At 42.9% G+C, this 21,482-nt stretch overlaps 1 protein-coding gene across 1 annotated transcript; it reads left to right on the top strand.

Annotated features, from left to right (window-relative positions):
- The first annotated feature begins 1,598 nt into the window (after positions 1-1,598).
- Positions 1,599-20,026, top strand: LOC135558608 (ras-related protein Rab-2A). The gene is made up of 8 exons (XM_064992537.1): positions 1,599-1,809; positions 4,927-4,998; positions 6,611-6,678; positions 14,621-14,703; positions 15,100-15,192; positions 15,610-15,721; positions 16,691-16,759; positions 17,885-20,026. Exons 1-8 carry the CDS (start codon positions 1,764-1,766, stop codon positions 17,978-17,980), a joined length of 639 nt encoding a protein of 212 aa, XP_064848609.1. The 5' UTR covers positions 1,599-1,763; the 3' UTR covers positions 17,981-20,026.
- The last annotated feature ends 1,456 nt before the right edge of the window (positions 20,027-21,482 follow it).

The raw sequence follows: 21,482 nt of genomic DNA, 5'->3' as shown, positions 1-21,482 counted from the left end.
AATGGGTATCTGGGGAACTCTGGCAGTCTTTCTAAAGGACTGAAGGAGTGAAGCAGTTGAATATTGCTCCAATACTGTGCCAGCCAGTCATTGCTTTCTCTGGTGATCTCCTGCTAACATATTTAACACTTACAGCTGGTCTATGGGGCAGCAGATACCCTACAATGATGTACCCTAATAGGACCATCACAATGCCTCAAAGTCAGGGGCCTGGCCAGCTCCCTTGCCCACACACCACCCTCGTGGCACCAATGGCTGTGCCATTTGATTGCTCCCAGGTTGGCAGACAGGCTGTGCCATTTGATTGCTCCCAGGTTGGCAGACAGGCTGTGCCATTTGATTGCTCCCAGGTTGGCAGACAGGCTGTGCCATTTGATTGCTCCCAGGTTGGCAGACAGGCTGTGCCATTTGATTGCTCCCAGGTTGGCAGACAAGCTGTGCCATTTGATTGCTCCCAGGTTGGCAGACAAGCTGTGCCATTTGATTGCTCCCAGGTTGGCAGGCAGGCTGTGCCATTTGATTGCTCCCAGGTTGGCAGACAGGCTGTGCCATTTGATTGCTCCCAGGTTGGCAGGCAGGCTGTGCCATTTGATTGCTCCCAGGTTGGCAGACAAGCTGTGCCATTTGATTGCTCCCAGGTTGGCAGGCAGGCTGTGCCATTTGATTGCTCCCAGGTTGGCAGACAAGCTGTGCCATTTGATTGCTCCCAGGTTGGCAGGCAGGCTGTGCCATTTGATTGCTCCCAGGTTGGCAGGCAGGATGTGCCATTTGATTGCTCCCAGGTTGGCAGGCAGAAACGTTCCCCATGCACTCTACCCTATTGAGGTATAACTCTGGACAGTCCTTCCTAAATGAATACATTTCAATAGCAGAGCTTTTATTTTGCAGTAATATAACATATGGCTGAAGTAGCTGTGATGTAAATAATTGTTATTCTTGTTCCACAGGCGATTTGCCAATAATGGGTTTTCCCATATACATAAGTGGAGTTTTCAGCATTTTAAAAGAAATGGCAAATCAATTAAGAAAAAATATTGAAGTAATGGGGCACTTCTGGTATCACAGGTCTGAGTGGGTTCCAGAATAGTAGCCTGATTTGTGCATCTTCATGGTCATGTACACCACAGCAGAATATGCATTGCATTGGTAATCAACTATTTCCTGTTAAAGAGAAAATACTTACCTCGTTGTCATTCTGCTCTCCAACAGTTCTGGTGGACATGTCATGCACCCCTTTTGAGTGTCTTTCACTGACCTGTTTTTGCCCCCAATAAAATGAATATTGACATGTCATAAGGGGTTAAATAATCTGCAAGCAACTATCAAAGAATGAAAACAAATGGATTTACAGGTGCTCCTTGGAATGCGTTCAGGGGGACCCTTTTTTAACAAGGACTACCAGGCCTACATCAGATTGTGCAGGTCTAAACAGCTATGCTATATCATGTGCACATTAATTACATGTCTTGCAAATGGTTTAGTTAATCAGGTTTAGATTTGTTTTAAAGAGTCTAAGTGACACAATATAAATTAATAGCCGACTACCAGTGGCAACTGGGGTGAATGATTGCTTTTAGTTTGCGTGGCGAGGGCGGAACTAATGACGTTTTCAGCTGAAGCTTGGAGGTGATATTTGTTCCTTCCCGTCGAAGAGCGAAAGGAGGCTAGAAAGGGGAAGATTTAACGATTACATAGACCATTTTCATACGGTTTCAATTACACAAAACAACGGCAGAGGAAGGTTGACACAGGACCCAGTGGCCATGGCATATGCATACCTTTTCAAATACATCATTATCGGAGACACAGGTAAGCACTAGTCAATAGCAGCAAATATTGCTAACGATAGTTAGCAAGCAGATATATTTTATTTCCGCAGTGTTGGAGAGTCCAATGTGACGTGGTAAAAGCGGAGACGCGGGAGGTGGGATGACTGACAGATTTCTCGCTTGCAAACGTCGTTAATAGCTTGTCATTAACGTGAAATAATCCTCCCAAAAAATTCCCACCTTACATCGCATAATGTTGTGGTCAACTAGTAGCGTGTTAATTTAGCAACACATCCAACAAGCCGACTGCCTATTGTCCTTCGGTTGTGCACTGAGGGTGGGGGTGCTAAGCTAGTTTTGCTACTTAGCCTATTAGCTAGCAAGGTAACGTTAACGTTGGCAAAGTAGCTGTTCACAGCGACATAAAAAAACCGCTAGTTTGACAGCTTCTCTACAACATGGGCGTCAGCACTGGCTATGTCAGTCACTTGGACAGAGTCAAGCCAAGGTTTTTTTTTTTTTGTTGCGCGGTTGTATTGCTAGGCCACAAGCACCAAGCGCCCTCCCTCGAAATGGCGTTTTACCTACTTTTTTGTACGGTTGCCTACTACGGCAGCATTCTAGTTTAGCTGTTTTTATGCTCGTGTTGTTAAAATGTACTTTTACACGGGTGTTATGTTAATGAGGTTAAGCAGTTCATCACTGTCGTTTGTTTACCTAGACGAGGCAGACTGAGTAGGTTTCCCAAATATTGTGGATGCTGCCAAAGCCAACCTACATTTTTGTCCAGATAATTTATTGCAGGTTGCATTAGAAGCAGGCGACGTATGTACTTGTTTATCAAAAACAGTACAACTTATGTGCATCTTATTTGATTAGATCTGTTATACATCTATTGCTCAACCCGGATCCTTGTTGAAATAGCCTAATAGCAGCACCGCTTGCTATGCGTATTACGCAGGGAAAACGAGGGATACTGAGATTACCTATATCTCTGACTACAGATTAACAGTGTTTGATGCTGAGAAATAAACACATGGTTGGCATCTCAAGACCACAGGGGGAATGTTGTGATGCTAAGACTTCCATTACTTTAGTTTATTAATTGATCAATAAGGCTTGTACATTCAAAGGGTACATGCAGCCTTTTTAAAAGTACAAATTTACTGTGGTTTATTCTGCTTGAAAGTATCAGTGAAGGGAAGTGTACCCTGTTTGCAGGAAGGCCAATAACAGATTAAGCAGCATGCTCCCCTGCATTTCTCTGAGATGAAAGGGCAGAATTTTACTTGAACCAGACTATTTGCTTCCAGGACCACATATCATATAATGCTTGTATCAAACTGGAGACATCATTTCCAACCCAAAACAGTGGTCAGCATTTGGGAGTACAAATCTGTCAGTGCATTTTTCTCCAGGCTCCATCCAGCAGAGTTTCCCCTTTGTTTTATTTGTATAATTAATAGGGTCAGGACGATACCAGTATCGCGATACTCCTTAGTATTGTGGCTAGGAAAGAAAACACAAAGGGATTACACATCAAGAAAAACAGCCCTAATGTGGAAACAAACATCATGTTGTCATCGAGTCACATTTATTTTCTAAACTATAGCACACAATATTTTACATACAGTAGGTTTTTAAAGGACCAACGAGTTTGGTCTGCTTTGTTTTCATTTCTGCCATGGGATTTTTTAGCGATACTGGTATCGTCACAGCTCTAGTTGCAACACTGCAGACCTGTCATCGCCCTGGCTTCACTGGGGGCCATCATGTGACCCCCTGCAACCCAAGCTGTTGATCATTCAGTGTTTTCACATTACCCACTCACATTCTACATTACTTTGCTGTTTAGTTATGGCTATCCCAGCTGTTCAAACAGTTAGATATAGTCTACGCTATGTGGTTGGGAACTTGGCTTGATGAGGTGATAGTTGAGAAACCCCTATCCAAAAGGATGCATTATTTCTTAGCCTCCATACCATAAACTGTAGTTTTCACCTGAATCAAAATCCAGTTGTACACCTCTTCCTGCCCAATCAAAGGCAATTTTTCAATTAGTGATGGGGGGGAGGGGGGTAATTAGGCTAGTCTTTGATTTGGCACCCCTGTCTAATTGCTGTTGCTTTAAGATAATGACCTGACCACGAAAGAACCAGATGGACTATCTATTCGGTGCCAGAGACTGATTGTCTGGCAGGTACACAGTTAAAAGGGTGACAGCTTTGTTTTGTTACATCCTTCTCATGATGTCTTCTATTACCCTGACTCCCCTGCCTAGCAACGGTGGTGGTAACCCATAGAAACACTAATGATAGCCTTCTCTGGTGTCCTAAAGGTTTCACCTGTTTGCATTATAACCATACAGTGCAGGACACGTTTTCACAGGTCCCCCCTCCACGATATGGCAGTGTGTTTCACTGTCACCGTTTACTTTTTTAAATGATTCACACAGGCGCACGCCACACATTATATTTAGGTGTACTTTGTAATAAATGGAGTTAGCAGCCCATCATAAGGCGAATTATTGCATTCATTATGGTCCGTGCTAACTGGAAATATCTTTGTTTCATCACACCAAACAACCTCATGAGTCATGACATTTGTGTGTTGACATTTTTGATAAAATGTCCATCCCTATCAGGAGCTTCATCATCATGTTGACAGTGCATCGAACACAGGTCCTCCTAAAGAAACAAGCTTGAGGTGGAAATGGCTCATCTTAACCACTGATCCCACCCTGGACCATTGAGGGAATAAAACGATATCTCACCCTGAATGTGTTTTAATGCAGCCTCTCCCTACTCCAGAAAAAAATGACAACCAGAATTCTACTTGTTTGACAAGCCTCTTGGCTTCAGCAGGACTGACTATGAGCTTCTTTACCATTGTGTGTGTGTGGGTGTAGTCAGGGCTGTAGGGCCTGATACAGTCTGACATTTTTATCTCATTAAATTACCCTCCTTATGTAATTTTTTGTTCTCTGACACATCATATCAAAGAATGGGATTCAACTTCTTTAATGTGTGTGTGCGACCAGATGTGTTGTTGGTTTTCCAATGTGTGTGTGACTGGCTAAATGATGTTAGTTATGCAGATAGAGTGCCTATTTGTTCATGTGTGTGCCTCTGTTTAACTGTGCATGTTTGTTTTACAGGTGTGGGGAAGTCATGCCTATTATTACAGTTCACAGACAAGCGGTTTCAGCCGGTGCACGACCTCACTATCGGTAAGGCTCCTCTATATTCATTATAACGTTTAACAACGACTTTGATTGAAATGTATCCTGCCTCTGCACTGCCTAGCTGCACTGGAGGGACCTCAATTAAATCATCTGTGCTCAGATCTCCACGTCCAGGGCTTGGCATGAACCTTATTAGCCATTTGTCTGAAAGCTCAGGTCACTTGCCCCTCCTCCCCCAAAAAAGGTATAACACCATGGGCCAAAAAGGTGACAAATTGAGTTGTATGATTTATTTTAATTTTATTTCACCTTTATTTAACCAGGTAGGCAAGTTGAGAACAAGTTCTCATTTACAATTGCGACCTGGCCAAGATAAAGCAAAGCAGTTCGACACATACAACAACAGTTACACATGGAGTAAAACAAACATACAGTCAATAATACAGTAGAAACAAGTCTATATACGATGTGAGCAAATGAGGTGCGATAAGGGAGGTAAAGGCAAAAAAAGGCCATGGTGGCAAAGTAAATACAAAATAGCAAGTAAAACACTGGAATGTGAGATTTGCAGTTGAAGAATGTGCAAAGTAGAAATAAAAATAATGGGGTGATGCAAGGACCCACTTCACAAAATATCATTCATTATTTTCACTGGTATTGACAATATAAGGCTGCTGGTCTCTGATCCCATACATTATATCTCCTGCCGTTGTGGCCTTGAGCAAGGCTCTTACCCCCCCCACAAAGTGAAATACTGCACTGATATGCTACTGTATAAAACACGTGATCCGTCAACCCTCCATTTGGAGAGCTGCTGGGTGAAAAGGCTTTGTTCCAATTCTGATTGGCGCAGCCTAATTGTTTCCATGTTGTGATCTCCATATCGGACAACTTTTCTTTAGTTGCCCCGGACAAGCGTTAATGTCACGCCCTGCCCTTGTCTTAATTAATTTCTTAAGGATTTTCATCACTCCTCTGGTCTAACCTCTGACGATGAGGGAGATGGATTTTATTTTAGCTTGCTAGCTTCTTCCAGACACATAACAGAACACCTCACTCTTAACATTTTACTCGCCCTAGCAGAGCTGATTTGTGTTATCAAGAAAGTTAGTGACTGCACTGTGTTACTGGCAACAATTGAATTCAGTTTTTTTTCCACTATTTTATTAATCATTTAATGTTTGGCCAGTGCCTGTCTGCCTCCTCTACTACACTGTGTCAACCATTAGTCACCATAGGCTTTTAGGGTGTTTCTGTGGTGGAGGCAGGGGAGAGGTTCTAGAACAGTGTTTCCCAAACGTGTGATTCAAATAACTGATTCAAATAACCACCTAATCATCAATCTAGTGCTAGGGTAACCATGGTCTTGGTGGTTAGGGTTAGTGGGTTATGGTTAATAGGGCTCGTGGTTAAAGTTAGTTTGGAGTTTAGGATTACACCTCATGATTAGCGCCAAGGTTTTTACCATACCACATGACCTGACCAGGCTACACTCTGACCAGAGTCAATGAAGTTGACATTTAAAAAAATGTTTAGGGACATCCCAAGGATCCCTTATAGTACCAACCATTCATGATTTCCATTGAATCTTGGTATTAGTGTTTTCATGCAAGTGAGTTGTAGACTGACTGTGTAACCTGATGGTTGTCTTTCCCAGGTGTGGAGTTTGGGGCGCGGATGATCACCATAGATGGTAAACAGATCAAGCTGCAGATCTGGGACACGGTAAGATACCTGCCCTGTTTCACATTGAACAGATATGATTCTTTACCTGAACACACGATACAGTTGACTCCTGATACAGCAGTGTGGGACAGTTCTCATCAGTTAAGTTGTCCACTACTGCATGCAGTTCAATCATAAAGAATGTAGTCAGTGTACTGTTGAAGTGATACAAGTTCATTCTGCCAATTAAACCGTTTATACTTGGCCTATCTCAAGTGCACTTATCAGGGGTTGACTGTAATCATGATATTCTCGGAATACTCTTTGGTACATCGGTATCTTATCAGTGATAAGGAGATTTTTAAATCTTGGCGTCATTGGAATCTTGTACACCTGGGGAAAATATGTTTTATTTTCAACATACAGTACATGCTGTTGACGTTTTGTTCAGCATGTGTATCACCATTTTGTGTCACCATGGACATGTTGCTTGCTTTGTAAAGAGAACAATGACAGAGCCCTACACAACAGCATTTGTGTCAGTTCGCTGTTCACATGTTTCACCCTCTTCTCAAATAACCTCAGCTTTGTCATTGTGAGTTTTCTATTTTTAAATGTTTTTTTGTTGCATACTAACTGACCCTCATTAACCAGTCAACAAACAGTTACATTCTTTCCAAACAGTAAAATGATGTGACCAGCAGAAAATACAGTACTGTGCATGCATACAAGGACCGGACATTTTTCATGAAGCAGTTAATGGAGACATACAACAATAGAAAGCCCATCGTCATGCAGTCAAAAGGCTATAGTCTATTATTGAACATTCAACTCTTGTAATGAAGCAGCAAAAAAAATGTATTTTTCAAACATTTACCAAAATGCATTTTACAGGAAAACACTGTTTTAAACAGTACACATAATGAGAGCGGTGCCATAATGAAAATATCTGTAGTAGAAGGGGGAATCTAATAAGCACTAGGATGGGTTGTTAATATGACTAGGATTGTGACTTTGGTTTCTGGACAACAAAAGTTGATGTAAAACCAATAGAACCACAGAGAAATGCTGATTTGATGTCATGAAGTCTTTTTTTCTAAAATATCTGCCTCCACTTTTCTATGGCTGGATTTCGTCGAGGCTACTTTGAAGCAAGGTAAGACATGACTCATAATATGAGGTAAAGTAAAACGTTCAGGTTTCAAACAATCACTGCCTCAAGCTCACGTTGCAAAGTGGTGGTGATGCGCTGATAGCCTGCATACAGTTGACTATAGCCTATCCACTCGAATAACAAATGGGTGGCGCGCTTTAATTACCAGTTTAGATTGAGATGGTAGCTATTTTTAATCGTGGCCGTCAAAACAGTTTAACATGCGATTGCATTTTATAAATGTTATATGTTGCTTAATGCCTGGGCTTACAAAAGCACATTTCAGTCCAGTACCAGCTCTTTGAGCAGCTGCTCTCGTGCTGTCTGATGGGTGATACAGCGCAGTGTTCAACACCATAGTGTCCTCCAAGCTCATCGCTAAGCTAAGGACCCTGGGTCTGAAAACATCCCTCTGCAACTGGATCCTGGACTTCCTGACAGACCGTCCCCAGGTGGTGTGGGTAGGCAACAACACAGCCGCCACGCTGGCCCTCAACATGGGCCCCTTGGGGGTGCGTGCTTAGTACCCTCCTGTACTCCCTGTTCAACCACAACTGCGTTGCCAAGCACGACTCCAACACCGTTAAGTTTTCTGATGACACAACGGTGGTAGGCCTGATCACCGACGACGATGAGATAACAGCCTCTCCCTCAATGTCAGCAAGGAGCTGATCGTGGACTACAGAAAAAGGAGGGCCGAGCACACCCCCATTCACATTGACAGGGCTGTAGTGGAGCTGGTCGAGATCTTCAAGTTCCTCTGTGTCCACATCACTTAGTATCTCTCAATGTCCACACACACCAACACAGTCATGAAAAGGATAGAATAATTTATCTTCCCCCCTCAGGAGCTGAAACGATTTGGTATGGACCCTCAGATACTCAGTTCTACAGCTGCACCATTTGAGAGTATCTTGACTGGCTCCATGACTGCTTGGTATGGCAATTACTGCCATCTGACCATAAGGCGCTGCAGAGGGTAGTGAGTACGGCCCATTGGGGCCGAGCTCCCTTCCTTCCAGGACCTCTGACACAGCCTGGTATAGACAAAGGCCTTAATTGTCAGACTCCAGACACCCAAGTCATAGAATATTATCTCTGCTACCGCACGGCAAGCGATACCAATACACCAAGTCTGGAACCAACAGGACCATGAACAGCTTCTACCCCCAAGTCATAAGGCTGTTAAATAGTTAGTCCGGGTGGCTATTGGTTAACTATTTAACTATCTGCATTGACCCTTTTTGCACTAACTTCTTTTGGACTCATCACATATGCTGCTGCTGCTACTGTTTCTGTCCTGTTTTCTAGTCACTTTATTCCTAGCTATATGTACTTACCTACCTCAATTATCTCGTACCTCTGCACATCAACTCAGGAATGGTACCCCGTGTATAAAGACATGTTATCGTTACTTATTGTTTACTTTTATTATTACGTGTTACTTTTCTATTGTCTTTTCTCTGCGTTGTTGAGAAGGCTCCATATGTAAAAATTTCACTGCTAGTCTGCACCTCTTGTTTATGAAGCATGTGACAAATAAATTGGAGTTTGATTTGATAGGCTATTCCGCTCATCAAACTAGGCTCTGTATGCTGTGCGCATGTGATAAATAAGGTGCATGACGACTAACACACACCAGAATTTTTAATTACACTAAATTATACAAATTAACCTATAGACTGATAAGCATGACCAGTCAAATGTGTTTTCGGTGCCTAGCCAATTAGCCGTTAACCATTTAACATCCCTAATGAGGAGTAAAGATGTGTTAATTAGGGTTTCTCAGTGTGCCCTACTGTTAATTATGTGGGATTCCCTGTGCTTTGCTAGGGCCCATTAAAAGCTGTTTACATTTTTTGGCCTGATTTTATTTTTTATTTTATTTTTCTTCTAGAATTTACCCAAATTTTGTATTTTTTTCCCACCATTTTGTTTTTCTAGGTTTCTTTTCATTTATCTATTTTTCTCTCTAAATCATACTTAAAATATATAGAACATCCAATTTGTAGTTCTTTAAGTACACAACACTGCTTAAACCACATCATGAGACTTTTGAGGTTTAGGAAAAAAAAAATTTTTTTTTGGGGGGTGTGCAAAACAAATTGGCACTGGATTGATAAACTATCATCATATCGATCTGCCATAGGCTACTTTTTGTAGTACATTTTTTTTTAGAAGAAACTAGCCAGGATCTAGCCAGAAGCTAATCAGAAGCTAGTTCAGAAGCTAGTTAGCTTCTTTACTGGCAAATCGTTAGTATTCAGCTAACCACGGTTTGTGGTCATCAGCTATCCTTTAGCTCGAACATCTATCGCCAGTTTTGTACGACTCGGAACGGAACATACTGGACCAATTTTTCTCTCCATGTCCCTGGATTTCAACCGCTAACTCTGGACATTCATACCTGGATCTCACAGCTAGCTTACTGCTATCCGTGTGACTATCGGCTTTCGTCGATTCCGGAGCAAACATCAATTATTCCGGAGCTAACCAGCTGAAGAGTTCCATCAATCACTCCTGGGCTGCAGTCACCTATCCGGACCCCTTTTACTGCCTACGCAGAGCCCCACCGGGCCTTCACAACTGGACTGCCGACGTTATCTACCCGAAGGAGTTATCCGGCTGGCTCCTCTGTCGCGACGTTACCTGAACACCCATCTGCGGCCTGCTAACAGTTAGCTGTCTTATCGGCTGCTATCTGAATAGACAATCGGACGATTTATTTATTATTATTTATTATTATTATTTTTTCTTCTTGGGCCTCTATAACTATATCTATTGTTTTTATTTTTGTTGTTGTGTGATTTGGATTAATCCCCTCTACCACACGGAACCCCACTAATCTACTGACGGAACGCAAGAGGTGGCTAATAACAGACCTCCATCCTATGCCAGCTTGCTACCGATGGCCTGGCTAGCTGTCTAAATCGCCGTGACCCCCAACCAACCTCTCCACTCACCGGACCCTTTTGATCACTCGACTAAGCATGCCTCTCCTTGTCCATGCTGTTCTGGTTAGTGTTTATTGGCTTATTTCACTGTAGAGCCTCTCGTCCTGCTCACTATACCTTATCCAACCTATTAGTTCCACCACCCACACATGCAATGACATCTCTTGGTTTCAATGATGTTTCTAGAGACTATATCTCTCCATCACTCAATACTTAGGTTTACCTCCACTGTATTCACATCCTACCATACCTTTGTCTGTATATTATACCTTGATGCTATTTTATCGCCCCCGGAAACCTTTTACTCTCTGTTCTAGACGTTCTAGACGACCAATTCTTATTGCTTTTAGCCGCACCCTTATTCTACTCCTCCTCTGTTCCTCTGGCGATGTAGAGGTGAATCCAGGCCCTGCAGTGCCTAGCTCCACTCCTATTCCCCAGGCGCTCTCTTTTTACGACTTCTGTAACCGTAATAGCCTTGGTTTCATGCATGATAACATTAGAAGCCTCCTCCCTAAGTTTGTTCTATTCACTGCTTTAGCACACTCTGCCAACCCGGGTGTTCTAGCTGTGTCTGAATCCTGGCTTAGGAAGACCACCAAAAATTCTGAAATTTTAATTCCAAACTACAACATTTTCAGACAAGATAGAACTGCCAAAGGGGGCGGTGTTGCAATCTTCTGCAAAGATAGCCTGCAGAGTTCTGTCCTACTATCCAGGTCTGTACCCAAACAATTTGAACTACTTTTAAAAATCCACCTCTCTAAAAACAAGTCTCTCACCGTTGCCGCCTGCTATAGACCACCCTCTGCCCCCAGCTGTGCTCTGGACACCATATGTGAACTGATTGCCCGCCATCTATCTTCAGAGCTCGTGCTGCTAGGCGACCTAAACTGGAACATGCTTAACACCCCAGCCATCCTACAATCTAAACTTGATGCCCTCAATCTCACACACATTATCAATGAACCTACCAGGTACCTCCCCAAAGCCTTAAACACGGGCACCCTCATAGATATCATCCTAACCAACTTGCCCTCTAAATACACCTCTGCTGTCTTCAACCAAGATGTCAGCGATCACTGCCTCATTGCCCGCATCCGTAATGGGTCAGCGGTCAAACGACCTCCACTCATCACTGTAAAATGCTCCCTAAAACACTTCAGCGAGCAGGCCTTTCTAATCGACCTGGTCGGGGTATCCTGGAAGGATATTGATCTTATCCCATCAGTAGAGGATGGCCTGGATATTTTTTTTAAATGCCTTCCTAACCATCTTAAATAAACGTGCCCCATTCAAGAAATTTAGAACCAGGAACAGATATAGCCCTTGGTTCTCCCCAGACCTGACTGCCCTTAACCAACACAAAAACATCCTATGGCGTTCTGCATTAGCATCGAACAGCCCCCGTGATATGCAGCTGTTCAGGGAAGCTAGAAACCATTATACACAGGCAGTTAGAAAAGCCAAGGCTAGCTTTTTCAAGCAGAAATTTACTTCCTGCAACACTAACTAAAAAAAGTTCTGGGACACTGTAAAGTCCGTGGAGAATAAGAACACCTCCTCCCAGCTGCCCACTGCACTGAAGATAGGAAACACTGTCACCACTGATAAATCCACCATAATTGAGAATTTCAATAAGCATTTTTCTACGGCTGGCCATGCTTTCCACCTGGCTACTACTACCCCGGTCAACAGCACTGCACCCCCCACAGCAACTCGCCCAAGCCTTTAATTAATTAATTAATTTTGCTCCTTTGCACCCCATTATTTTTATTTCTACTTTGCACATTCTTCCATTGCAAATCTACCATTCCAGTGTTTTACTTGCTATATTGTATTTACTTTGCCACCATGGCCTTTTTTTGCCTTTACCTCCCTTCTCACCTCATTTGCTCACATCGTATATAGACTTGTTTATACTGTATTATTGACTGTATGTTTGTTTTACAACGACACAGAGTTACACATGGAGTATGTGTCGAACTGCTTTGCTTTATCTTGGCCAGGTCGCAATTGTAAATGAGAACTTGTTCTCAACTTGCCTACCTGGTGAAATAAAAGTTAAATTGAGGATCTTTTTGGGGAAGCCTTTCCATATCTACCAGAAGAAGCTAATCATTACCATCTTGACTGACGGTTACATAAAGTGTAGGCATACACGCACACCACACACACAGAGGCATTCCTGTGCCGTTGCAGGAAAATACACTGCCATTTGTTCATGTCATATGATTAACTTGGGAAAATGTATTAATTTCAAGTTGAATATATTGTTGAATTCCATTTAAAAGTTTGGATTCCATGATTCCGTCCATTTTCTACTTAACCCGGATTTTAAAGTGCCTTACTGACTGTGCTGAGGTAATATGAACACTACAGGATACGGTGATCTTGGTGTTAGTGTAGTATTTCTATTGGCCTGTAGGGGGAGACACAGTTCTATAAATAAGAATTGAGTCTCTCAGCAGTAATTCTGATGGATGGTGCAAGTCGAGGCCCTATAGGCCTTTTGGCCTTCAGACCAAGCCAGCTGCTGTGTGCTTACTAGGCCACATGGCAACACAGGTGCATTTTGGTTGATGAAAAGGTAAGGCTGGAATTCAGCAGAAATGGATGCAAAGGGGGATAAGAATGGCAACCTTTGATTGGGCACTTTGGTAATCTAGCTGCCATTTTGAGAAATGACAATTTCACTTTTATATTTTCAAAACACCACTATGAATATACCCTCTCTTAGAATTGTCTGTGGCTTAGCTTACATCCCCAGACCACTACATGTTCACCCCGTCAAGACAGAGTTCAAATCAAACACAGGGCGTGGGTACCGTCAGTGTAGCTGTATCAGTGTGTGTTCCGGCATGTGTGTGAGCACAGGAGGAGGAGTAGGGAGGTACTGCCTGGCCTGGGAGTGATGTAATAGCCAAAATCTGCATTTCTGGTCTTCCTGTAACCTTTGAGATCCAGCAGATGGCAGGCATAACGGTGTCATTCATCATTTATTCACAATGGCCTCCATTAGCTCCAACGTTAGCAGCTGCCTCGGGGGGACTGTTGCCACTGACTCACTGACTGGGCCTTATTGAATTCAAATGTGCTGGGCTGCCTGGTTCTCACTCACCTGCTGCCAGGCTGGAATTGATGTAGAACAGCATAGAGTAGGCCAAGGTACAACGGCTGCTAGCCAGGGAACAGGGAAGCCATTTTATAAGCTGCTGACAATGGCATCTATCGACAGGTCTTATCTGCCTGCCTGCTGTTTTAACCCAACACTGAGTGTGGGGAGAGAGGTAGAATGTGGTATTGTGGGCTATAGTGGAACACAATGAGCCCCTTGTTTATGAGGAGTCAGTCAGTCAGGTATGGGATGCAGAGAAAGAGAGGAGCCTTTTGTACACAGTGACAGGGTTTTTTCCTGTGCTCTGTCTCTGCACAGGCAAAATCAGGAGGCTTGGCTCTCTGGTTGGGAATATCTATGGTGTTGGGAATGTATATGGATTAGGAGAAAGCTGCTGGAAAGCCTGGACTGGAGGAGTGTAGTAGGCGCTAGGCAGGACATACATGAGTAATACATGGCTCGGGCCAGGAGTTTTTCAGGACATGGGCTCAGAAGAACCCCTGACCCTAGTAACACAGTACATCTGTGTTGGTATTTTGTCCAACACACCCTTGAGCACTTGAAGTAAGACTCCTTTAAGAGTAGTTGCTTTGTTCAGCTTACAACTACTACTTTGAAATACTGCTGGCTCTTGTTTGTACCCTTTCTATGGGTTACTATGCTTCTGTGCTGAACTTTGTCTTTGCTTTAACAGAGCGTCTGTGTGTGTGTGTACTATGTCTGTCTTTGGCACTAATTGTGTGTGTGTGTGTGTGTGTGTGTGTGTGTGTGTGTCAGGCCGGCCAAGAGTCCTTCCGCTCCATCACCCGGTCTTACTACAGAGGGGCAGCTGGCGCCCTGCTCGTGTATGACATCACAAGGTCAGTCTGGTGGCCATTTTCTCCCCAGGTCTTATCTATGTAAACACTTTGGCCACTAAGTCTACCCTAGGATTTAGGACATGACTATTGCTCTTGACAAATGTAAAAAAATAAATTTTATATATTATATTGTTTTAAGAGGAAAGGAAATGTTGTTTTCTTATCAAGTTCATTCAGTTTAACAATAGTTGGAGCCACTGAGATTTGTTTGTATAGTACATTTTGGATGAAATTTAATCTCCCGCTCCAATGCCCTTATTTTGCTCATGTGGGTCAACTGTAGTTACAAAAGGGACCTACATTCACCTAATGAAGGACATGTTTATGCATTAGTTTACTAGGAAAGGAACATTTATTGTTCTTATGTTAAGTGTTGCTCAACTGTTTTTGTTTTAGAAGGGACACCTTCAACCACTTGACAACCTGGTTAGAGGACGCTCGCCAACATTCCAACTCCAACATGGTCATCATGCTCATTGGGAACAAGAGGTCAGATTCATCTCCCTGTCACTCATGGTTACCAAACAACCTAGTCATGGTTGTCATGGCAACTAAACAGGCTATGCCTCAAAGGTCTGAAATGGCAACCTTTCTTCTTTTGTCTTATCTTAAAGCATGGGTTATGTCAAGTCTAAATGGTGGATGCTTTGTGTTCTTTGCTTTCAAATGAAGGAAAGGAAAAAGTGAGGAAGCCATTTTTGACAATTGAGATACACCCACCCAGGTCACAGCCCTGCTCTCTGTGTGCTCATGTCTCCTCTAGTTAATGACATATCTCCTAACTGGAAAACGTAACAGAATGAATTAACATTTGCAATAAAACAGAGAGACACAAGACCATGCTAGCATAACAGGTCTATGGTAATGTGTGTGAAATACTGAATGTGTGTGGCGTTTTCCCCAAAGTGACCTGGAGTCCAGGAGAGAGGTGAAGAAGGAGGAGGGAGAGGCCTTCGCCAGAGAGCACGGCCTTATCTTCATGGAGACCTCCGCCAAGACCGCATCCAATGTAGAAGAGGTACCTCCTGCTTACACTAAATTGTGTGTGTGCATTTGTTTGTTTTGAACTGACACGTTTGCCTATTAATATACCCACCTCTCAAACACTCCAACGCACACATACACATCTGTTCTTCAGTGTGCTGGGAGGCCAGGCTCTCTGAGGATTTAAGGCAGGGGGAGACTGGTTTATATAACCCCTCCCCCCAGCAGAAACCCCTGATATGATTAATTTGTCTCATTAGTGTCTTCTGAATCCTTCCGATACCTCTCCTCTCCCTCAGTGACGTGTACATCGCCTACATAGCCTCCCCTCTGCTCTCCTGTCCTAAGTGACAGCCAAATGCCAATCAGGCTCCCATGCTACTATCGTATGCACTATATGGAGAGTAATGTGTTGAGGATAATGCTGGGTCCCTGGGTTATGCCCTGGGCCTCCATGGTCAGGTGGGGGAGCTCTGCCTCAGGCTGAGGGAAACCCATCTGTTGCTGTTAAACAATTTCATGTGTGAAGAGGCAGGGAGGTTAGAGGGGACCAGATCAGGCCAGAGCCTCCTGAGCTAAACTGAGGTGCACATTTGCTTTCAGATTCTAAAGTAGGCCTCCCTCTGTGGTAAAAAGCTGAATTACAGGCAGTATTTACTATAGATGGGCACCCTGGACTAGTCTCGCTTTTGAGGTGTACTTAATGATTATATAAGGCCTACCATGCTGTACATTCAGGCTAAAACTAAGACTCTGTATACGTCTGCTTGTTTGTACAGCGGAGTGACGAAGATGTATTATCTGTGGCAACAAGTCAGAGGCTAAACTCCTGTAAATCACACTCTTTTAGAACTTATTCAGTTAACGAGAACCACGTATATGGTTTGACTGGTCCAAGGCTTGATATGTTGCAGGGGAGTTTATCAGTTATTACAACGGTCACATCTAGATGCTGTGGATTTCAGCTCTGATCCTATACTAACTAGGCACTCTCTCTTTTCAGGCATTCATCAACACAGCGAAGGAGATCTACGAGAAGATCCAGGAGGGTGTCTTCGACATCAACAATGAGGTCATTTGACATGGGAGAGACACATTTGGTGTCCATTTTGTACACCGCAGCTTTGACAAAGACCATCTTCTTGACATGGCTTGACTTCTTAGATTTAAGTCATCAACTGAGATATGGCCAAGTGGTCAAATGCCCTTGCTCCCTTCGTAGTGCCCTAAGCCCACGTCATAAACAGAGTAAAGAGTATAAAACCTTGACAGAGCAAGGTTCCTATTGGGGGGAAAAAGGCCCATTTGAAGGCCAGAAAGTCATTGTGTTAGCTTACTCTGTTACGAAGTCACATGCTCCTAGGAGACATTGCACCCATATTCATATTTTCGCGGCAGCCCCTCCACATCAGCTTATTTGTAGTGGCCCACACCCCATCTCTCTCCTCTAAAGAAAGGCAAGAAGAAGCAGAGCAGGTTCCAGTCTGCAGAGTTGAGCAAAACTTCCACTGTTTTTCCCTTCTCCCCTCCCTCTCTCCGCTAGCCCTGGCTGCTGGCCAGTGCATAAATTCCTCACATCCCACAAGGTTACAGCCAGCGTGAAGGAGGCGAGTCCCTGAGCAGCCGTTGGGTATGCTTTCTTTGAGAGGTAGTAAAGGGTAAAATAAGGGGGAGCGGGGGTGGGGGAAAGTGAGGCCAGGGACACGGTCCAAACCACATCAGCTGACTGACGAGGGGGGAAGCCCTGGTCAGAATTCCCGTCGCTTGCTGGCAGGAGTCGTGAGAACCCCCCCCCTCCTCCTCCTCTTCCCTGAACACTATAAATGTGATTTAGAACGATTGAGTTGACTTAATAGCTACTACTGCTTAAAGCCACAGCAGCACAGGCTCACATAGGAGTGATGCCTTTTAGCCACTCTGTGTCCTCTTCAGCCAATAAAGGACTGGAGAGATGAAAGTGGGGCAATGGATGAAAGTGCCACTTGCTGGTGTGTGTGGGAGAGATGCTTACAAAAGAGTGTGCATGTGACTGTGAGCCAAAGAGAATTTGTCACCATTGATATTTCTTGTTATATCCATTTCATCCACCCCAGAAAAACACAAACACTCAAACTCTAAATCGTCAAACCACACCTGACCATCATCACGTTCCATTTTCCTGACTAACAGTTTGCATGTTCTGGTTTTGTCTCGGCAGGCTAACGGCATTAAGATTGGGCCCCAGCACGCTGCCACCAACTCCACACTCTCCGGTAGCCAGGGGGGCCAACAGGCTGGAGGGGGATGCTGCTGAACACCCTGCCCTCTGTCTCATACCCCCTCCCCCAACCACCCATCCTGCCCCTTGCGTTTCTTCTGGACTGGTCGGGCTCACTAACATTTTCTTAACCCCTCTCTCTACACAGCCTTGCCACAGGAGAGTCTAATTGTATACTCCATGGCTGTCAGTCAAAATATACCAAGCAAAACACGTTAAAGTACCCCCAGTCCTGGGGCAAAAATGCTTGTCCTGCATTGGAGCCTGTCTGGGTTGTAGAATGGTAGGGTTTACAGTTACTATTGTGGCAGGATACTTTAGGATAGGGTCTCATATCTATCTGTACATCAAACAGGCAGGATGCTTTAGGATAGGGTCTCATATCTATCTGTACATCAAACAGGCAGGATACTTTAGGATAGGGTCTCATATCTATCTGTACATCAAACAGGCAGGATGCTTTAGGATAGGGACTCATATCTATCTGTACATCTGTGAGCCAGTTGTGGATCATGTCTTTCTTTTTGACGTTTTGACTTAAAGCTGAATTGTATCGAACACTACAAGCTTGGTCATCAATTAGTATTTGAATTGGTTTCATGTGGGAGAAAGAAAGCTTTGGGAACGTGTGGTTAACGCAGAAGTTTGAAATAAAAGAGAAAAAGAAACGTAGAGTTGTGTCGAGCAGCGGCCATGTCTGAAGTGAAGAAGCTAAAAGGAGAAAAAACAGGGCTGTTTTAATTCTGTATTTATCACTCACATTCTGTATATATATATAGTAATCCTTTCTTTCTTTGGTGTATGTTGACCGAGCTAGAAGTCTTTGAATTTCCTGGAAAAATCTAGACTTTATGAATAGAGCTTGAAACTGCAACAGTATTGCTAAAAAACCTACTTGGACACCATTTTAAGATTTTACTTTTAGTTTGTCCTGCCATCTGCCTCCCCCCTCCCCTCGCTATCTCTCTGTGCCCTAGATCTGCTATGACTGTGTATAGAAACTTTGGCTCAATATCTGCATCTTATCTATTTTAATGCCAAAATGTTGTTTACCTGTGTTCAATAACCACAAACCCCAGAATTTGATCACCTTTACTCTGGAAAGGGATCTCAGCTGTTTGCCTTAATGAAAAGATTGGGACAGCAGAAAAACAATAGAAAAACAATCTGGTTGCAAAGGAATCATTCCACTAACTACATATGCATAGTCTTATACATACACAGCACTTTTTTTTTTTTTTTTTTTTTTTACATTCAAACACGTGTTGCAGACATTCAGACATTCTCTAAATCACTGGTTCTCAATCCTGGTCCTGGGGACCCAAAGGGGTGCACATGTTTTCTTTTTGAACTACACACCTGACTCTAATTATCGAAGCCTGATGATGAGTTGGTCATTTGAGTCAGGTGTGCAGTGTTATGGCAAAAACAGAACTGTACACTCCTTTGGATCACCAGGACCAGGATTGAGAACCCCTGCTCTAAATGTGTATATGTATACACGTATATTAACAAAGTACATGCATTCCTAAATGCGTACATGTGTACCTACATGCGCACACACAGTTGTCTATTTATACATACAAGTCTGCATGCATACATATTTTCTCTTCAGGATTTTGTTTTCCAAGCAGTCTGCTGTGGAGCATCAGTGCAGAGCAGCGTTTTCCTGTAGGTGTGTGAGTGGCTGTGTAAAGCCTTGCTTTCTTTGGCAGTGCGTTCTGTTAGTAGATGTTATGGTGAACATCGCGTCTGTTGTAAGAGCGGCGCGGGAAAAGCCGAACCTGGAGTGTCTGTGACCCCCGACGTTTGCTGTGTTGGTTTTTCTTAAAAATAAAAAAAATGCTATCACAAATAATAAAAAATTATAAAATGAAATATAAATTTATGTGGAAGAAATGTGCAATGTTTAAACTTACATTTTGTAATTTCCTTTTTAGAGTTGATGTTTTGCATTTTGCATCTCCCTATAGTACTTTTGAGTGTCTGTGTTGGTATATGAATGAAACGATTATATATGGATCCATACTGTATTGTATCTCTTGATTTATCAATTTATAAAGTGAAGCATGTGTGTCCTCAGAGCTGCCTGGAGTTTTGGAATTCCTGTAAGATCATGCAGCATCCTCATAACCAAAGGGGTGCACCTTTTGTTTTTTCCTCATAGCACACTACACAGCTGATTCAAATAATCAACTAATAATCATGCTTTAATCATTTTAATCAGCTGTGTAGTTTTATGGCAAAAAAACTAAATGTGCACCCCTTGGGGTCCCCAGGACTGAGTTTGGGAAATGCTTTCATACAGGCTTGGTTCTGAAATGGTCACTGCACCCTTTCCATGTATTTATCTTAGTCCAAAATGGGTACCCCTACACGCAGCAGTGTCCTAGAATATTGGACTGTTGGCTTTCATACTTTCTGAATATTTCAGCAAGGCTCAAGCAATTTCTCCAAATGTCAACACATTCAAATGAATAGAGGATGCATACTGGAGCCGAGTTGGTTGGGAATTGTGGGGAGGAGCATGTTTGGGCTTTGCATCCTCAGAACACACTTTGCTCTGTGTTACATGTGTTTCAGGTAGGCCTTGATACTTTTCAGGTGATATTCAATTGAAAGTGTGATTTAATTTCTAGGTCTCCTATGTCGTTATGAAATAATTCCACATAACTTACTGGATATGCACCTTATTTCACCTTATTTGTGTGCTTTAGTCTATTATTAAAAAAAAAACACTGCTCTGGGCCTGGTTTCCCAAAAGCATTCTAAGGCTAAGTTCATCCTTAGAACCATATGATCCTACAGTTCTAACAATCAATTTATTCTTAATATGCTTTTGGGAAACCGGCCCAGTGCGCAAGGTTTGTCAAATAGGCCAACAGCAAATCAAAAATCAATGTTGGGTGGGGGTGCATTGCAGTCAGATATAGTTCATGAGATATATTCTTTACTCATCATCCCCATTACATCCCTTAACATTAGGATGTAACCTGAAATTGTTTTTTGATGGTAGTCACGCACAGCAACAGCTTATGATGTTATAGGTGAGATCACATGATCAAATCCTTACAATTCTCATGACCTACTTTTGAAAGCCGTAAAGAAAGGAAATGTGAAGACGGAAAAGCTTGTGTTGAACAGATTAGTGAACCCTCTGAAACGGTAGTAGTATGCCTACTGCATGAATTGTATTAACTGTTTCAAAAATGTAAGTTTGATTTTAGTGAATGCAATTCAAGCAGTGTGACCTTCACGATAGCCTTCTCTCATGCAAATTAAACCCACAAACGCGAAGGGCGTTTATATTTTTAAAGACATGCTCTATTAAATTATGTTCCGAATACTGCAAAATGTACAAGTGATCCATTGGAATATTTACAAGCTTATATTCATCACCACATACACATGTAAACACCAAAATATATCCAGTCGATTTGAGAGGACATTTATTTGGGCATACAGAAAGTGGATGCTTGCGCCTTTAAATACAGTACTCCTGTGGGGCAGGTTGTTATGCTAAGCAAATGAATGACCG

This window comes from Oncorhynchus masou, chromosome 17 (genome assembly GCF_036934945.1).
Source record: "Oncorhynchus masou masou isolate Uvic2021 chromosome 17, UVic_Omas_1.1, whole genome shotgun sequence".
Classification (NCBI taxonomy): Eukaryota; Metazoa; Chordata; class Actinopteri; order Salmoniformes; family Salmonidae; genus Oncorhynchus; species Oncorhynchus masou.
This window is presented reverse-complemented; position numbering and strand designations above follow the sequence as displayed.

Excerpts from the sequence above, each read along its gene's own strand:
- LOC135558608 (XM_064992537.1), top strand. The coding sequence starts at position 1,764 with ATGGCATATGCATACCTTTTCAAATACATCATTATCGGAGACACAG. Across the intron at positions 6,679-14,620 it reads AGCTGCAGATCTGGGACACG|GCCGGCCAAGAGTCCTTCCG; the intron begins GTAAGATACCTG and ends TGTGTGTGTCAG. Across the intron at positions 14,704-15,099 it reads CTCGTGTATGACATCACAAG|AAGGGACACCTTCAACCACT; the intron begins GTCAGTCTGGTG and ends TTTTTGTTTTAG.